General features: G+C 31.7%; 1 protein-coding gene across 2 annotated transcripts in view; it reads left to right on the top strand.

Moving 5' to 3' along the window:
* The window catches only part of LOC149475325 (fatty acyl-CoA reductase wat-like), a 33,717-nt gene that overhangs the window by 5,056 nt on the left and 8,977 nt on the right, over positions 1-19,684 (top strand). The window contains exons 2-3 of one of the 2 annotated variants that reach the window (XM_089713387.1): positions 4,278-4,473; positions 13,856-14,117. In XM_089713387.1, the coding sequence (XP_089569513.1) occupies positions 4,282-4,473; positions 13,856-14,117 (454 nt within the window). In that variant the 5' untranslated portion in view covers positions 4,278-4,281. Of the gene's footprint in view, positions 1-4,277; positions 4,474-6,130; positions 6,226-13,855; positions 14,118-19,684 lie in introns of those variants that run through there. The other variant, XM_089713388.1, reaches the window with a different exon arrangement.

Raw genomic sequence — 19,684 nt, 5'->3', positions numbered from 1 at the left:
ATAACCTAATAAATTATTATATACCTACCTCGAGAATCACTCTACCTGTAAAAAAATGAGTGCGTGTACACACGTAAGAAGTGAAACTTCTTTATGACCTTATTTTTCAAAAAATAATTTACAATATGCAACTTTACAGAAATAGGTAAGTACGTCGAATCACGCGTGGTAGGGATAACAAAAAGATGCCGCGACTGAAAAATGTCACGCGTAACGAAAAAATGTTACACTAAATTTTTTTCCAACCCCTATAAAGAAGTTTCACTTCAAAAACCGTTGCGTAATTTTCAAAATTAAGCAGACCTAGAGACTGACAGCTTTGTTTTATACCATTCTCATTGCTATGTAGTGAAGATGTATTTTTCCATGCCTTTTGAGGGCAAGATACGAGGGAAAAATATTTTTTTAGCTTAACAAAGCTGTGTTCAGAAACTACATTCATAAAAATATAAAATAATATTCACCTTTTCCAAACATAGGGCCAGCGTTAGCTTTTAGCTACTAGATATATGTATTATGTACTAGCTTTCCGCCCGCGGCTTTGCCCGCGCAGTCAAATAAAAACCCGCATAGGTCCCGTTCCCGTGGGATTTCGGGGATAAAACCTATCCTAGGTTCCGGGGTAAAAAGTAGCCTATGTCCTTTCTCGGGTATCAAAATATCTCTATACCAAATTTCATGCAAATTGGTTCAGTAGTTAAGGCGTGATTGAGTAACAGACAGATAGACAGAGTTACTTTCGCATTTATAATATTAGTAATGGATTCTGTGCCAGCGTGGTGGATTATGGCCTGTACCCTCATAGGAGGCCCGTGTCCCTGCAGTGGGAACATAATCAAACATATATGGGCTTATAATTAGTTTCTAGACATAACTAAAACTGAATTTAACTTTTAAATGACCTCTAATACATTTGGTAGGATGTCACATATGAGGTACAATGTATTAAGCAAATTTTTAATCCTACTAATATTATAAATGCGAAAGTTTGTGAGGATGTGTGTTTGTTTGTAACTCTTTCACGCAAATACTACTGAACCGATTACAATGAAATTTAGCACACATATAGAGGGTAACTTGGATTAACACATAGGATAGTATTTATCCAGGAAATCCCACGGGAACGGGAACTATGCGGGTTTTTCTTAGAAAATGCGGACGAAGCCGCGGGCGGAAATCTAGTAAGAAATAAATGGTCATTCTCCTAATGGTCAATGTATAATTACCATAACAGGTCAATCGAGTCAAGTTCAGCTTACGATTGAGATTTAATGTTCTAATTTGACCGGTTTTGTATCTTTATTGTTTTTTTAGGGTTCTGTAGAGTTAATATTTTGATTTTTAACGCATTTCAAAGTATATTTTTTATTTTTTTTCGACACCATTTTTTAGAGGTTAGTTTTTTGAAATGTGAAAATCAGCTTCGCGGGGCTCTTATTTTTGTGTAGTTAAAAAAACACGAATCTAACCTAACCCACACCCTTATATTTTACCTATTAGTCAATAATCTTATTGACTAATTTTACCGGTCAATAAGATTTTTGACTGGTTTTAAGGGTTTTGACTGTAGCATATAAATATTTTAGTTAGGTAGTTACAGAATCATTAATTATTATTAAAATTCGACCTTATGGAGTGTGACAAGGATTTTAATTTTTAACAAATAGCTAACTTCTCTAAAATGATTATAATATAAACAATTAAAGGATACCTAATTATTGTATTTTAATGAAGGTTTGCATTTTTATATTAAAGAATAAAATAATTATGAAAAGCACGTATTTAACAAACAAAAATAAAAGGAAACCTTTGTTTTAATAATTTTATTACATAACATAAATGTAACTTACACACCATACAGTAATGTAAAAATTATCTATCTATCTATTAAAATCCACCCAAATCTGTTAAGCAGTATAGAAATAGCGTGTAACCAAACATTTGCATTATCATATTTGTTTATACATATATTTATTACTAGCGGTCAACCCCGGCTTCGCCCGTGGTACATATTTCGCAATAAAAGGTAGCCTATGTCCTTTCTCGGGTATCAAAATATCTCCATACCCATGCAAATTGGTTCAGTAGTTTAGGCGTGATTGAGTAACAGACAGACAGACTGAGTTACTTTCACATTTATAATATTAGTATGGATAAATAAGTAGGGATTTGTTTACGCTTTGAAAATTTATTTACGAAAATGACCAAACAAATTTTATGATACTATAACTTAAAAATGACGTCATATATAAGTAACTTCCCAGTTTCGAAACATACATATAATATCATGTTCCATTGACCTTGCTTAAGCTCGTAGACCGTAACTTAGTTTTTAAGAGCGTTCACATCACGTGCTCTCAGTAGAAAAAAAATTTAGTTAAGAATTCTTTAGTTATAGGCAGTGAAAAATTCAAAACTTATAGTTTACTAGCTGTTCCCCGCGGTTTCATCCGCAGTGCTCCGCTCCTGTTGGTTGTAACTTATATAGCCTATAACGTTCCTCGATAAATGGGCTATTTAGCACCGAAATAATTTTTCAAATCGGACAAGTAGTTCCCGAGATTAGCGCGTTCAAACAAACAAACAAACTCTTCAGCTTTATAATATTAGTATACTCTCTGACGTTCGGTTGTGAAATGCGTTTTTCTATTATACATATATTACTATGTACTAGCTTTCCGCCCGCAGCTTGCCCGCGCAGTCAAAGAAAAACCCGCATAGTTCCCGTGGGATTTCCGAGATAAAACCTATCCTATTTCCCGGGGTAAAAAGTAGCCTATGTCCTTTCTCGGGTATCAAAATATACCAATTTTCATGCAAATTGGTTCCGTAGTTTAGGCGTGATTGAGTAACAGACAGACAGACAGAGTTACTTTCGCATTTATAATATTAGTATGGATTGAATTACAATCTACCCTAGGTATTCTATTATCATTTTTAGGTTGTTTTTTTTTTTCTTCCAAAATAAAGATGTTTGTACTTTACCGATTTGGATGCAATTTAAAATGCATATAAATATTATGTAAGTATGTATGTACTATGAAATTACATGAATTTTTTTTACTTCGGAATTCCTTCCAAGGACACGGGATTTATCCGGGAAATTACTTCTCATTGACTCAAGTTTTTAATAATAAAAAATGAATGTGCACAATATAAAACTGTATTTAATATTGATTATTTTAAGTAGTTAAGAAATGTTTAATTTCCGCAATGAAAGTATAGGATATGGTTTCATGGTTTTTTATTTATTTTAGTTAAGTGACGTAAATATTGTGTAATTGGATGCATTTTTTAAATGTTATTAACTTATGTAAAGACTGTGACTTTGTCTGTGTTTTTTACGTGAAAATATGGAATAAATTGATTATAAAATTAAAAACTAGTAATTTAAATGTTTAATTTACATATTTTTGTGCAGATTAATTAAAGTAAAAGTAATAAGTAGATCTTATATTATACTTACTTATATTATGTTAAATCAGTGAAATCTGAAAATCAGTGCTGAGGTACTATGCCTCAGGTATCCTGAGTGGCTTCCTTTTTTAGCGCATGCAACCACACATATATTTATGTCTTCTATTACATATTATTTAAAATTTACAATGCTATTTTATATGTGTGTTGTGTGTGTTGGAATAAATGTTTTCTTTCTTTCTAAATATAAAGTTTATTTGATTGAAACCTTTTCAGTTTTGAGATTCTTTTTTCACCGCATTAGCAATGAAACATATATTTTCTTTATTTTTATTAGTTAAATTGGTACGCACTTGTAGCAGCTTTTAATAAATAAATAATCCTACTAATTTGAACCGATTTCAATGAAATTTAAATAATATATAGAGTGTAATTTGGATTAACACATAGAATAGGTTTTATCCCACGGAAATCCCACAGGAACGGGAACTATACGGGTTTTTCTTTGAAAACGCGGGCGAAGCCGCGGGCGGAAAGCTAGTGTCGTGTATAAATCTTTCAATAAATATTATAAAGCTGAAGAGTTTATTTGTTTGTTTGTTTGATCGCGCTAATCTCAAAAAGTACTGGTCCGATTTGAAAAATTATTTCGGTGTTAGATAGCCCATTTATCGAGGAAGGCTATAGAATATATATCATCACGCTAAGACCAACAGGAGCGGAGAAATGCGGGTGAAACCGCGCGGCACAGCTAGTCTTTCAATAAACAACCTTTTGCAGTTATATTCAAAATAAGTTTACTATATGTTTATACAAACAGTTATAATTATAAACATTTATCTCTCACTATCCCTTTACAGAACAATGAATTTCACAGAGGAACAATCGCCCCTCCAACGAACAGACCTCACTAAAGACAAGATCACACAATGGGTGGACTCCCAATACCGTGGTGAGGCTATATCAATAGATGTGTATGGCAAGCCGAGCCAGGCGCAAATACAAGAGTTGGAGAACGTCAGGCGGCTGAGTAAAGAACTACAGGATAACTTACATGTGAGTATACAGGGTTAGTTTTCAATGACCAGCCAAAATTTAAAATTAAGATCTAGATATTAAACCAAAGGTACATTTGAAATATTATTGTCGAATAAAAAAAAAATAGCATTCATTTGAAAATGTCTTAAAAATTTCCTAAATCGTAAACACGCTTATTGAGAATCAATGCACTTGTGTGCGTGCGCGCATCGCCAAATTTATGTGTGTGCTAACTTCTACCTATCTAGGTTGTTGAACAGAATTGTGCTTTTGTAATGTCCACACGTTCGCTTTTTAGTGGCGGACAGGCATGAAATCTAATAAAAAAAAAAACGTTTTTTTTTTTCATTAGATCGAAAATGTTATCGATTCTGAACCATTTCTGAAAATTTGGCCGGTCATTGAAAACTAACCCTGTAGAGTTATATTATGATAATAGCTAGCGATCCGCCCCTACGTCGCCCGCTTTATCTAAGATACATCTATAATAATATTATAAAGCTGAAGAGTTTGTTTGTTTGAACGTGCTAATCTCAGGAACTACTATTCCGATTTGAAAAATTCTTTCGGTGTAGCCCATTTATCGAGGAAGGCTATAGGCTATATATCATCTCGCTAAGACCAACAGGAGCCCAGCAATGCGGGTAAAACCACGGGTCACAGCTAGTAAAAAATACAGAGAAACATCTTTTACGCAGTCGGTTAATGATAGAGCTTGTATTAAGCGTTCCTAAAAAAAACGTTAAAAATGCAGTCCCATAGTAGAGAAGTTATACCATCAAGTTATGTTGTTTTACACTTATTTTGCTTACATACATGTATTTTTAGAATTCACCCTGCTACGACCTTGAATGTATGGTTGTCTTCACTTTGGAATTTCCCTTTAAACTGGATCATAAATTGCTTTACTTTATAAGTATTTTGTCCATGTGATCAAAAAACGCACACACGTAAAAAACAATACTTGTATGGTGTGGGTTCGAATCCCGCCCACTTCTGCCTTTTCTGACAAATTTTCGGAATTTGATTTTACGCAAGTATTTGGAAATATTTTTAACTTTATGTAAGATTAATATTATAAATACTAAATCGCGTTTCCAGCTCTTAAACATAGGAAATAATGCAGCTTTGTACTGGTGAAGAAATTTTCACAATCGGCTTAGTACCTACCTAGTTTTTGAGTTGATCCTTTTCAAATATTGGTAGAGTATATACGAAATATATATTTTTAATGATACCATATCTTTAAAAAGATTTTTGGCAACGTGAAAAAAAAGACAAACAAACAAATATATTTATGCATGAATAAGTAATACATACAAGCTTTCCGACCGCGGCTTCGCCCGCTTTGTCTAAAAACCTTCCTCGGTAACCCAAACTCTATCTATTAAAAAAAAACCGCATCAAAATCCGTTACGTAGTTTTAATAGGGACTTAGAGACAGAGAAAGCGACTGTTTAATGCAATGTAGTGATTAAAAGACTTGTAAGAATAGGAAATTTCTTTTAACAGAAATAGGTAATACGGAATTTCGGAAAATTAACAAAACCACAGGTTTTTACGTGTTATTACAAAAATATACATTTCCGTAAAAACAATTCGAGAACGCGAGCAAAAGTAATTTTATTCGCAGCTTCCATACTCTAGTTTTTATTATATTTTGTAAAGAATTTAGTTTTTTTCGCGCCGCCTCCTAGAGCGGTTGTGTAGAAGACTGCGTTGAAAAATTAAAAAGTTTGTGTATTGTGTGTGTGTAAGTGTATCATAATGGTATGTATATTTGTGTGTGCTTTTTTAATCTGTCAAAATTAGTGTATTATTTACGTACTATTTAGTCTGTGGTATTATGTCAAATTGAGTGTTTTTTTTTAAATATGCAAATTTGAACGTCGAAATAATTTGGGAATATTTTTTTGGTTGAATTTTGTTTACGAATGCTTTTGTTTTTTTATTGTTTTTATATTAGGTATATGGAAATTAGGCAGGTTAATTATGTTAATTTTAAGTGATTTGAATTTTGGAGATATTTGATTTGATACAATTTGCGGACGTTTTTTGTATAAATTAAATTCAAAATTAACGGTCCTATTTTATACAAATAATAACATAGCTTGTAATATTCAAAACTATACATTTTATACAATACATCTTTAGAACAGACATACAAAAAAAAATGTTTTAAAATGTTCTTAATTATGAGAATAAATAAAAAAGTACCTACCGTTAACAAAATAAAATAAATAATTAGGGTTAAGTATGTATATTTTAAAGAGAGTTGTGTTAATTAAATATTATGAATGCCCTACATTTTAACTAAAATATATATATATATATATATATATATATATATAACTAAAATCCGTGTCATTCGGTTTTGCATGTTTTTGTTAAAATTGAATCGTCATCATTTTTATTACAATTGTTTTTGCGTTTGATTTCGCACACGTTTATATACTGAGTTGAACAATATTTATGAAAAATTGTAAAAAGGGTAGTTACCTACCTAAGTATCAATTTTGCAGATTTTTGCAGGAATTTATTTTTTTAATTAATTATTTCTAGATTGTTTTGGTTGAGTCGTTGACAAATAAACAAACAAAAAATCCCTTTATGAGTTGAAATTATTTTCTTGTAAAGTTCATGTGTTCTTTGCTTGCTTTATTTCATTACAGAACTTAGGTAAGTAAGATGTATATGACCTAAGTATAATATAAGTATAGGTATATCATACATACATAAAATAAATCTGTAGAAGGGTCAATTCTGTACATTGAAAATATTGAAAAAATAAATAGCGGGGGGTGTTACTGGATCGATACCAAACCCAAATGTGTGATTTAAAAAATTTTTGTCTGTCGGTCTGTCTGTATGTGAAGACATCACGTGAAAACTAACGGTTTGATTTCGATGAAACTTGGTATAATTATACCTTATTATCCTGGGCGTAAAATAGGATACTTTTTATCCTGGAAAAATACGTAGAAAAAAAATTAATCTTCATTTTTCAGTTTTATCCATAGACGTTGTTCTGTAGAACCGCGAACACACGTTTCGTATTATTATAGGCCTAGCCGTATTTGGGTCCAATAGATATTTAGATGTCATTGTCAGAGTTAGTCAAAATGGAGAAATAAACCATCCACGCGAAGACCGACATCCGCGCGGACGGAGTCGCGGGCGGAAGCTAGTATTAATTTTAAGGCTTATACATGCGCTAATAACCTTGACCATACTTGACGGATCTCAAACCTCTCCCGCTGCACCTTCTTTTTTCCTCGCATTTTGTATTTAAAAAGATACCAATCAGTGAAACAAAAAATCCTCGTCAGGGACTGTTGTGTAACTGATAATTTATTAAACATAAAATTTTCAGAGCTCTAAGTCAGCAGGTTACGAAGTTTATAGAGTATTTGCGGAAAAATCGATGACCACGGCACATTTTTTTTCTAGAAATCTATTAACTTTGGAAAAAAGTCCTCGCGAGCAATTAAAGATCAAAGACCATCCTATTTTATATATTTTTTTCGGTATTGTGCTTTATGTTGTACCAGACTTTATAGAGGTTGAACATAGTCGAAATTGCCGGGTAACGCCTTAATACTAGCTTCCGCCCGCGACTTTATATTATTTAGCAAGTAGTTACAAGCTTAGTGTTGTAGTAAAATTATTTAAAAGCGAATAAATGGGTTACGAATACTTGCCTTTTATTCGCATTAGGTTTTTTTAATATAGAGATATTTCTCAAGGTAAACATTTAAATAATATTTATAGTGTAAACAATAATCATAGTGTGTGGAGTACTTTAATTAATTAAGATTCTTTACTATAGATAAGAATGCATAGTTATCTAGTTAGTCTTGTATAAATAAAAATGGTTGCATTTTTTTCGGACTCTATCTATATGTCTCTATTTTGCCTTTCAATCACGTTTCAAGTCAAGTTTGAGTATTTTTCAAATGCTTTTAAAAACCCTTATTTTATAATTTCTTGAGTTTTAACAACGTGATGTGACAACGTAATAAGAATTTTTTGTGTTGTTATAAATTCGATTGGTGTTGGATTGGTGCCTTGTCTTAAGACCAGTATATTATTTTTGTCATTGACCTTTAAATATGCCATAGAGCTCCTTCTAACAGGAAAACAGCTACAGATACACAATTACAGATAATTATTTTGTTTTTATACTCAATTAAGTCTATTTTTTTAAGTTTTATTCATGCTTTACAATTTTTGTTTCGTTTATTATTTTTTGTCAAAATCACACGTTAAAAATTTTTGTAGATATTATGCTATTTTTGAAAAAGTAGGTATGATAAATTATATATGTACTTATAGGTCGATTCCATTGGAATGTTGAATTATTTAATAAAAAGGAACATACTAAAGAACAGGTTTATTAATTTAAAACTCATCTTATTTGTAATTTTATTGAGGTATACAATTTTGATACACAAAATGCAATAAAAACAGCGACATTTCGGTTTTTCCCGCGCTTTATTCTTTTTTTTGATCCTTTTGGCCGTAGCGTGATGTTATAAAACCTTTTTTTGATATTTCTTCATGTTCAACAATATTTTTTAATTCGAACAGTGCGAACTAAGATTGTATATGTTTTGAAACAATATTTTTGTTCTTTCTGCATGATTTATTTCTCTCTGTTTATTTTGTTATTGAAGTGAAACTTCTTTAGGCGCGTGGATCGTAAAATTTCAAGGGCACGTCATAGCAATACCGTTTTATAGGGCGATGATTTTGGTATCTTTGAATCTTGCCGAAGAAGTTTCACTTCTAGCACGTGTGCTCGGCACTCACGCTCGTATTATCTTTTTGTTTGTTTGTATTTTTTGTGTTCAAATAAGCGTTTATCTATCAATCTATACAATATTTGTACTCAGTACTACAAAGTTTCTTGCCGGCTCTTCTCTATCAGCTATTCTCTCTTCTCTTCTATATTCTCTTCTCTACTGCTTTCAGAACCGGTAAATCTTAGTTTCAGAGGTACCTACTCACTCTAGTTGAATAAATAAATGTTTGAGTTGGAGTTTATAACTATACAGGGTGTCCCACTATTGGTATACTAAGCGTGAAGGGAATTGTAGTTTTGTATACACTAATCACGTAAAAAATACTTCACAGCAAAATTACGCCAAAATTTTTTTGCTTAATTTTTCCTTAAAATCCATGTTTTCGTCTCTAGCTTCGTGCAGCCGGCATATACCGCTTCGCTAATGTGAGTATTTTGTCTATGAAAACATATTAATATTAAACGATAGCTCACGTGCGGGTGGCAAAGTTGAGGGTTGCTTGTTAGGGGTGTACACATTGAGTTTTAAGAATTCACCTATTTGTCAAAAAAAATTCGTTTGTAATTTTATCAGTATTTTTTACGTACTCAGCGTATGCAAAACTATAACCTCCTTGGGGCTTAGTACACCGTTGCTGGGACACCCTGTATAATAATTAATGTTAAGTAAGTATATCGATTTTAAAATGTATTATTCTCATAATTAATTGTATGGTAAGCTTACACGAGTTGTTTTTTTATCTACAAAAATACATAGTATTATACAATATTGTCTTGCAAGTAAATCTCGAATACAAAATAACTGACAATTTATATCAAATATCGTATAAAAACTCACCGTTTCTTACTAAACGTGTTTTAAAAACAAGTTAGTATTTTGTAAGTGGAGTTTTTTTACTTGGGTTTTTTACCTCAGATATTACCTATATGGAGAATCAATACATAGTATAAAACAAAGTCGCTTTTTCTGTCCCTATGTCCCTTAGATCATTAATAATGATCTATGTCCCTATGTATGCTTAAATCTTTAAAACTATACGCAACGGATTTTGATGCGGTTTTTTGTAATTGATAGAGTTATTCAAGAGGAAGGTTTTAGGATCCCGTTCCCGTGGGATTTCCGGGATAAAACCTAGCCTATGTCACTCAGAAATGATGTAGCTTTCCAACAGTGAAAGAATTTTTCAAATCTGCCAAGTAGTTTCGGAGCCTATTCAATTCATACAAACAAACAAACAAACAAAAAATCAAACCTTTCCTCTTTATAATATTTGTATAGATTAGGTTTTAGACAAAGCGGGCGAAGCCGCGTCCGGAAAGCTAGTAATTGATAATTGATTAAAAGTGCGATGTCCCAATTTAGGGAATGGGGATCGTAGACTATCATTATATATACATTATTATACATTTTAAATAGCTTTATACCTAATTATAGAAATTTAAAAAAATAACAGTTCATTTTTTTACGTTCATTTTTAACACAACAACCAAAATAAAAAGGCTTTTTAACTACCTATGTAAAAAGCTTTTTGGAGTAGGTGACGCATAACGCATGGTTGCCTAGCAACGGAAAACAACATTTTTTATCAACATTTGCATAACTCGAAAATGGCTTGTTCAACTCAATAATGATAAACCACAGTGATAAACATTTTAAATAGAAGAAATAACAAGTTCTAATACTGATCTTATAAATAAAAATGAATCGCAAAATGTGTTGGTAAGCGCATAACTCGAGAACGGCTGAAACGATTTCGATAATTCTTTTATTATTATATTCCTTGAAGTACGAGGATGGTTCTTATGTAGAGAAAACGTAAACATGTACCACGGGCGAAGCCGGGGCGGACCGCTAGTATTAAAATAAAATTAAGAAATCCGATGAATAAAATAATCAGCTCGGATTTTAATTTTTTTTAGTTTTCTGAATATCAATTTTAGACAATAACTCTATTTAACATACTTATATTACATCTTATATATAAAATTCTCGTGTCACAATGTTAGTCTGCATACTCCTCCGAAACGGGTGGACCGATTCTCATGAAATTTTCTGTGCATATCGGGTAAGTCTGAGAATCGGCCAACATCTATTTTTCATATGTACCACGGGCGAAGCCGGGGCGGACAGCTAGTCTTATATATAAAATTCTCGTGTCACAATGTTAGTCTGCATACTCCTCCGAAACGGGTGGACCGATTCTCATGAAATTTTCTGTGCATATCGGGTAAGTCTGAGAATCAGCCAACATCTATTTTTCATATGTACCACGGGCGAAGCCGGGGCGGACCGCTAGTTTATATTTATATTTTATAATTACTTTCATTCAAATAATAGGTACAATATAATCCAAGGCTAAACATGTTTTACTTAATTTATTTATTTTTAATCTACAAATATGTAGTAGGTAGGTAGGTAGTAGGTATTTAATATTTATTTACATAATATATGTTTAGGTATTTTTTTGCCAAAATTTATTGTTAAAATCTTGAAGACGGACAAAAATTTAGACATTTTTCACTCAAACTGAAACTCAAACTCAATTCTTTATTCATGTAATATACGTGTTAAATTTTTATACCTAAGGACATAATGTATATAAAACGAATTTTAGTCGCAATAACCCGGGGGATTACTTTATGTAGGTATATTTTAAAATTTTACTGTAGTTAGGTCTATATTTTTATTCCGTTCCAAACTTCATCTAAACTAGTCCTTTGGTTTATTCGTACTTAAAAGCGATATAACTTAGGTATAGACATATCCAGGCATCCTACTAATATTATAATTATGCGAAAGTTTGTGAGGATGGATGTGTATGTGTTTGTTTGTTACTCTTTCACGCAAATACTACTGAACCGATTACAATGAGCACACATATAGAGGATAACTTGGATTAACACATAGGCTTTATCCTAAAAACCCGCGATAACGGGAACCATGTGGATTTTTCATTGAAAACGCGGGCGAAGCCGCGGGCGGAATGCTAGTTCATTATTATATTCTGAATGTTTCATTTTATTGTTTCTCCTTCAAGTTAATACAAAAGAAATAAAGATTAACTTGAATATCTGTAGACGTGATGTTATGTGAAAAATATTACAGCGCACGTGGTTTTTAATATGTTTTAGTAAAACGCAAATGCCATACGTTAGTAATATGCAGTATGCATATCACGTAATTTCAATGCTAATGTACTAGGTATTTAAATATTCTAGATTTTCTAGATCTCTTAATATGTTCTGATGTAAACAATGTATTTGTCTTGTAATAATGTTAGAAACATGTTTTGTCTTCTATCCTACTAACACAAACGAAAAGCTTAGTACCTATGGGATCAGATCGTGTCGTGTGAAAAAATATGTCCTGAAATATTTGTTATTATTCATTTTTAAAGTGAAACTTTTATTAGGTACATCGTCTCAAACTTTTTGGTCTGTGTAGCGCATGTCGCGTGCGGCGTGACGGTCGGCTGCCGAGTAGGTTTAGGTTTTAGGAATGGACGAATATAATATTTGTCTATGGTTTTAGGTAAGTTTCACTTCTACCGTGGTTTCATAAAACCACACAACATTTTTATTTATAAAAATAAGTTTGTAAAGTACATATAAGATTGTTTAAGTAATTGACAAAACTCGATAATCTGATGTGATACAAAAATAAATCATTTTATTTCCGTAAAAAAATAGTGTTTTTGTAACTACTACTGATTTTGGATGATAATAAAATTGTAAAAATATTACCTGCATGGGCGACAAAAACTGTTCGTAACGAACGAAAAAAAGCTCTGCTACTACCTTTTTTTTTTTTTTTTTTTTTTTTATAGTGGGGAAATCTTCCAAAGATACCCACGGCCCCCGGGGAAGGAGCCGTGGGTTATGTCGGATTCTTACCGACTAAAACCCCACTGTGTTCCGTCGAGCCGCTTTAATGATGGGGCCGCGGGTATTTGTTGGAATTCTTCCGCGACAGCTCTGCTACTACCTACTACATAATTATGTAAATTGTAACTAATATCTACTCTAAATTCTACAATGTAATTTTTTTGTTTCATAGCATTAAAATAAAAATTAGATTCCTTATCACGGCGCATTTACATCAAACGAACATAAAGCTAGAGCAAGAGCATTCTTTCGTCATCTTTTAGTGTAAACGAAAACTCGTATTCAGTGTTGTTCAGTTTAGAACATTGCATAGAATCTTTTCGAACGCACTTAGAACAACGTAAGAATGCTCTACGCCTACACTAACACAATTTGACATATTGGGGTTAGAATGAGTATTTGCTCGTTTGATGCAAATGCACTGATAAAGAATCGTTTGCGCTACCCATAGCCCCAAAACAATTGAATTCTTCTATGTACATAATCATAATATATATAAATCTCGTGTCACAATGTTTGTCCTCAATGGACTCCTAAACCACTTAACCGATTATAATAAAATTCGCACACCATGTGCAGTTCGATCCAATTTGAGAGATAGGATAGTTTAAACATGTAGGTACCACGGGCGAAGCCGGGGCGGACCACTAGTGTAATATGTATATTATTATGTATGTATTATGTGCCTAAACATGCTTTTTAAAATTCCAGGAACTAGAAAATTCCATCCGCATAGCCGACGTGGAGAACCAAGCAATGAATCCAACAGCTCCCATCCTGGACTACTCCGAAGACCACGAGTTCGTTTCCGCCAACCAGCTCGATGACTACTACGCGAAAGAAGACCAAGCTGATGCTGTGGCGGAGGAAAAGCGTCGTCTGACGAAGGGTATAGCGTCAAGGACAGATATACAGGCGTTTTATAGAAACCAGTGTGTTTTGGTTACGGGTGGCACTGGGTTTCTGGGGAAAGGTTGGTTGCATGGTTTTTTTTTTAGATTAAGTGGTATTTTTTAGGTGCGCGAGTATTAAACATTTAGAAATTAATGAGTTTAACGGATATCTAATTCTTTTTAACGGATTTTAAATGTTAAAAATAGTATCTATGATATTATGACGAGGCAAAAGTACTTCTAGATTCTAGAAGAAGTCTAATTGAATAAATAAATGTTTAAGTTTGAATAGTTTTTATTTATAAGATTCTCGAAAACTCGAAATTGTTAAATAAAAAAAATCAAGTTACTATTAGACGATAAGTGATCAATTACAAAGATGTTTAAATAATGTAACAATTTCTGATATTACATCTGATTTAAATGTTAACAAAAATATGTATTAAATATTTAAGTTTGTCACTTATAGACCAAGATCCCAGGGTCTATTTTCAGACCTATTTTCTGACGGATGAAAGAACTATTGAGTAGTATGTACTACTATTGTACGCCTACCAGCTGGCTTGGTCAAACGGCCAATTTCTCTAATTTATTAGAAAAAAATTGGTGAAATAATATTCAAAATAAGTCAAGTAGTTTCTGGCCTTATTTCCTAGATACAAATAAAAAAACTACAAACGCAAACAAAGCCGCGAGTAAAAGCTATATTATTATAATTATCTTCACATACATATTATGCAGATGAACGTGACCTTAAGCAAGTCCATTTCATTTAAAATTTAAATCCATTGTCATTGTAATCAATTTATTTTTTTATTTAATTTATTTATACATATACTAATATTATAAAGCTGAAGAGTTTGTTTGTTTGAACGCGCTAATCTCAAGAACTACTGGTCCGATTGGAAAAATTCTTTCGGTGTTAGATAGCCCATTTATCGAGGAAGCCTATAGGCTATATATCATCACGCTTAGACCAACAGGAGCAGAGCCACGCGGGGAAAACCGCGAGGCACAGCTAGTCTTCAATACAATGAATTGACTTTGTGACTGGTGCCTAAACTGGAAAGAGCAATTATTGTTTTTCTATACCACACACATCATCTTATATATAAAAATGAAACCCGTTTTCCTTGGTCACGGCATAACGCGTGAACGGGTGGACCGATTTCGATAATTCTTTTTTTATAATATTCTTTGAAGTACGAGGAAGGTTCTTATGTAGAGAAAACGTAAATATGTACCACAGGCGAAGCAGGGGCGGACCGCTAGTACTTTATAAACACTCCATAAAATTCTATTATTTTCGCATTATCATGACACAGCATAATTTATTTATTCAAATTTCAATTTAATAAATGACCGTGAAAATTCAATACCGACTGACAAAATAAAATATCAAAACAGCATAATCTTAGCATAATATAATATCTAATTATAATCTTATTTGTAATGTAAATAAATAATTAAATGAATACAAAATCGCGATAGGAAAAAGGATATCCTTCCATTAAAAATCTTGAAATTGAGGTCAGATTTAGGTACCTATTGTTAAAATATGTTTTTTTTTTGCAGAACCTGTTTTTTATTAAATAAATGAACATACTTACATATTATGTAAGTATGTTCATTTATTTAACTATAATATTATTATAGTTATATTTTTTATGAAATAAAAAAAAGCAAAATGAACACCTTATTTAATAAGGAAACACGATGTTATTTAAATTTTTACGAATTTATATTAATTATTATAGATTAAAATCCAGCTTTTTTATCCGTCTTTGCCAAACATGTGTTATTTTTTTAATGTTTTTTTTGTCTTGTTTTTTGACACGGTCCGTTGCATAAACGTGTTGGGTTTTAGCATTATTTTGGTCCTATTTTTATCAGCCGTTTGTAGTGAAAAAACTGCTTGTGTTTTTAATTTTTTGATCTTTAAAGTGTAGGTATTCATTAATATTATGAATTTAATGAAAAACTATATTGTTTGAATTCATCTTAATTAATATGTTTTCTATCTATAGTACAGTGCAACCTTAATATAACGTACCTCAATATAACGATTTCCTCGATTTAACACATTCTTCGTAATCCCCTTGAATTGTCCATAAGATTCAATATAAAATATCCCTTTACATTACGAACATTTTTTGCGAACAACCTCTTTATAAGGAATTTTTAATTATCAAGAAAAAGTATAAATACCTCTATTTCTGCTCGTCGCTATTGTTAAAACTATTTTTTTACCTCTTTATAAAGAATTTTAGACCAACCTAACCTCAACATAACGAACCTCAGTTCAACGAATTACTTGATACATAACGAATATTTATTTGTTCCCTTCCGATTTGTTATATCAAGGTTGCACTGTATTATATTATCTGTGATATCTACAACATTTACTCTGTTACAATTATTAGCTACTAGATTTCCGCCCGCGGTTTCGCCCGCGTTTTCAAAGAAAAACCCGCATAGTTTCCGTTCCCGTGGGATGGACATATATGGTATCGCGGACTTTCTTGTAGATATTGATCCATTCTATAATACCGTAGAACATTTTTTTGTTCTATCTTCAATAGAGTCCGATGACAGAATTTTTATTCAGGAATTTTTTACACCTTGGGTAACATTATTGCATTTTTGGTAAGGATCTCTAATTTTTTTGAAAATGCAATATAGCCTATGTTGCTCAGTGAAGATGCAGCTTTCTAATGGTGAAAGAATTTTTGAAATCGGTCCAGTAGTTTATGCGTGAAAACCATACATACATACATTATTACAAACCTTTCCTCTTTATATATTATAGTATAGTATAGACCAAGAAGCTTATATCTAATACACTGGAGATTTCAGTATGAATATAATCATCCAGTGTATTAGATATAAGCTTCTTGGTATAGACTATTGAAACTTACCGTACTTTAAGATACGCCTCATATCACAAAGCTAGTGTTCCATCATTCCATGATTTATTTATTATCTAGTATCTACAGATACATATTCTATATCAAGCTGACTATCTAATTCGACGACAAACAAGAGTGTGTATGCCGAGCACACGTGTCAGAAGTGAAACTTCTTTTAACTACCACAAATAAGGAAAAAATATGTGGAAATTAATATAAAAATGTTATTAGCAATAAAATCGATAGTAATCAAACTACTTCGAAACTATTCCTTTAGACTCGATTTTGACCCAGTTTAGACGGACAGATTTAATTCAAACTTTGGACACGTATCAAGGATCGGTGACAATACAATAATTTCATAATATTATCTTCCTTTTTAGCGTGTTTTTTTTTAACTAGGTATTTTTCTTGTGTACTAGTAAACTAGTTTTATACTCGTATGGATATCTTGGCAGAACAGCATAGCCATGGACGTATAAAAAAAGACGGACGGTATATCGCCTAAACATTGAGTGAAGCCTAGTAATGGCGGCGAAACATCCATGTGTGTGTGCCATGTTGCCATGGCAACAGCTGTCCTGATGACAATGGCGGCTGTATTTTTTTCTATAAATTTTGTCGTAATAATTTTGTAATTAAAACATAAAAGAAATAACTTGCTTCCCTGTGGAATGTAATCCCTTGTGTTTTGTTATTTAAAATTGTACTGTTGCGACACCATTTAACCACGCAAGACGGCATTTTAAATATTTTTTGTGAAACAGTGACGCAGTTAATCAGTCGGTAGTTCACGACGTAATGGCGGCCGACTAGCTTACTATGGTGAGAGTGTGTGCGTGGTTATTGTCTGTACACGATCGCTAGCTTACTATGGTGGCTTCACGTTGTTTGTTCGTAATACGGCGTCCGTCTTTTTTTATACGTCCATGAGCATAGCATATAATTTTCTAGATTTCCTGTATTATCTATAATTAAAAAGCCATTATATTTTTCCTTTAAATCACAATCCAGTTATGTCTTTCACCTTGACTATTACTTATTAGTTCCATAGCCTTACAAAACTTACTGTAAGGGAAAACCCTTGTTATTATTTCTTCATATTTGTACTATTGTTTTTATAACGACCTTTATATGGATCAGTTTTCTGTGAACTTGAGAAATAAGAGGAAAATTTCACGAATGTCATGTGATTTTCAAGTTAAAATTGCGAGAAAATAAAGAAACTCGAATATGAAAAAAAATTGCGGAAAAAATCCACCATTTTCACATTTTGGCGCCAAATGTCCGCCATTTTAATATTTTTTTTTATAATTTTTATGTAATTATGTCACAGAATAAAAAAGAAAGAGGCTATAAATTCGACTGCATGTTTTTGTGTTTTTTATTGTATTGACTTTTGTGTGTGTGTTTGCGTAGTTTTCATTTTGTATGAGCATGTTTTTTTGTTTTTGTGTGTGTTTTTAGTACATAGATTTAAGGTGAGTTAATAATTGTGTTTTCGCTTATTTTTTTGCACAAATCTGCTTGTGCTGATTTTGGATTTTTCCTTATCTTTTCAATAATTAAATACATTATGATGCCGGTAAATTACGCTTTTTCATGGTCTACTTTTTGTTGAATTTTAATGATAATTGCTGGAAGTGCAGTATTGTTTTATTTTATGTTGAGCAAATTATTACGTTTTTGTATTATCTATTTTTGAAATCAGTAAAAAACATTGTTTTTTGTATGTAATACAATACAACAATAATAAACGCTTCTTTGTAATGTGTAGATATTAGGTATTTATGTCTGTTTTTCTTTTACGCAGAATCAAATCAAAAATCAAATCAAATCATTTATTTGCAATTAAATATGGTTACAACACAACAAACAACTTACATAATATAATAATAATTATATGTGATATATTTATTGTCATTCAATCAGCTCACACATTTGAATTGTTATAATATATTTAAATTTTGTAGTTTATACCTTCGGGATATTACAGAAAATTCATAAATAAATAAAATGTTGCAAAATCTTATCTAAGATTGTTTACAAATTCACAATAAGATGTCTTTTTTGCAATTTTTTTACCTTAAATTTTTAGTAACTTCATAGAAAGATATATTCTTTTTTAGCATAATATTAAATGCATTTTAATTCGGTATCATCTTAGGTTAATTTTGCTTTTGTGCTGGGTTTCGGTTATTTTTAATAAAAACTATTATTTTAAATATTTATTTAAATTTTTCAGACGGAAGGATAAGTCTCAAGGCAAGTCGTGTGGTGGAAAAGGTGGTGATTTAAAAATCTCTACTATCTTCTACTATTTAGTAGAAATATCTACCATCACTACCTACACAAGCTACAAAATATTTATTTATGGTGTCAGATATTAGTAATAAACATTATTTAAGATACAATTATGTGTTTTATTGAATAATAAATAAGTATTGAACTATGTTCTACATTTTATTTTTACCTTTAACTCCCAAAATTAGGTTAGCCTTGATTGAAACTTCTTTGGCAAGATTCAAAAATACAAAAATCGTCGCCTTATTCCATAACGTGACGGTATTGCCATGACGTGACCTTGAAATTTTAATTTCAACGCGCCTAAAGAAGTTTCACTTTCAAACTTCAAGTTAAATATGTACTCTAGATCGAAATTTGAAATAAAATTAGTCGCAATTTGTAATATACTTAAGTAATTAAAATAACAATTAAAAAGTCTAGGTAACGCTTGA

This window comes from Colias philodice, chromosome 30, assembly GCF_061535455.1.
Source record: "Colias philodice isolate Cphi_HAF_F1 chromosome 30, ilColPhil1 Martin Lab GWU primary, whole genome shotgun sequence".
Taxonomy (NCBI): domain Eukaryota; kingdom Metazoa; phylum Arthropoda; class Insecta; order Lepidoptera; family Pieridae; genus Colias; species Colias philodice.
Note: the sequence above shows the minus strand (reverse complement) of the source record. Positions and strands in the feature narration are given on the sequence as shown.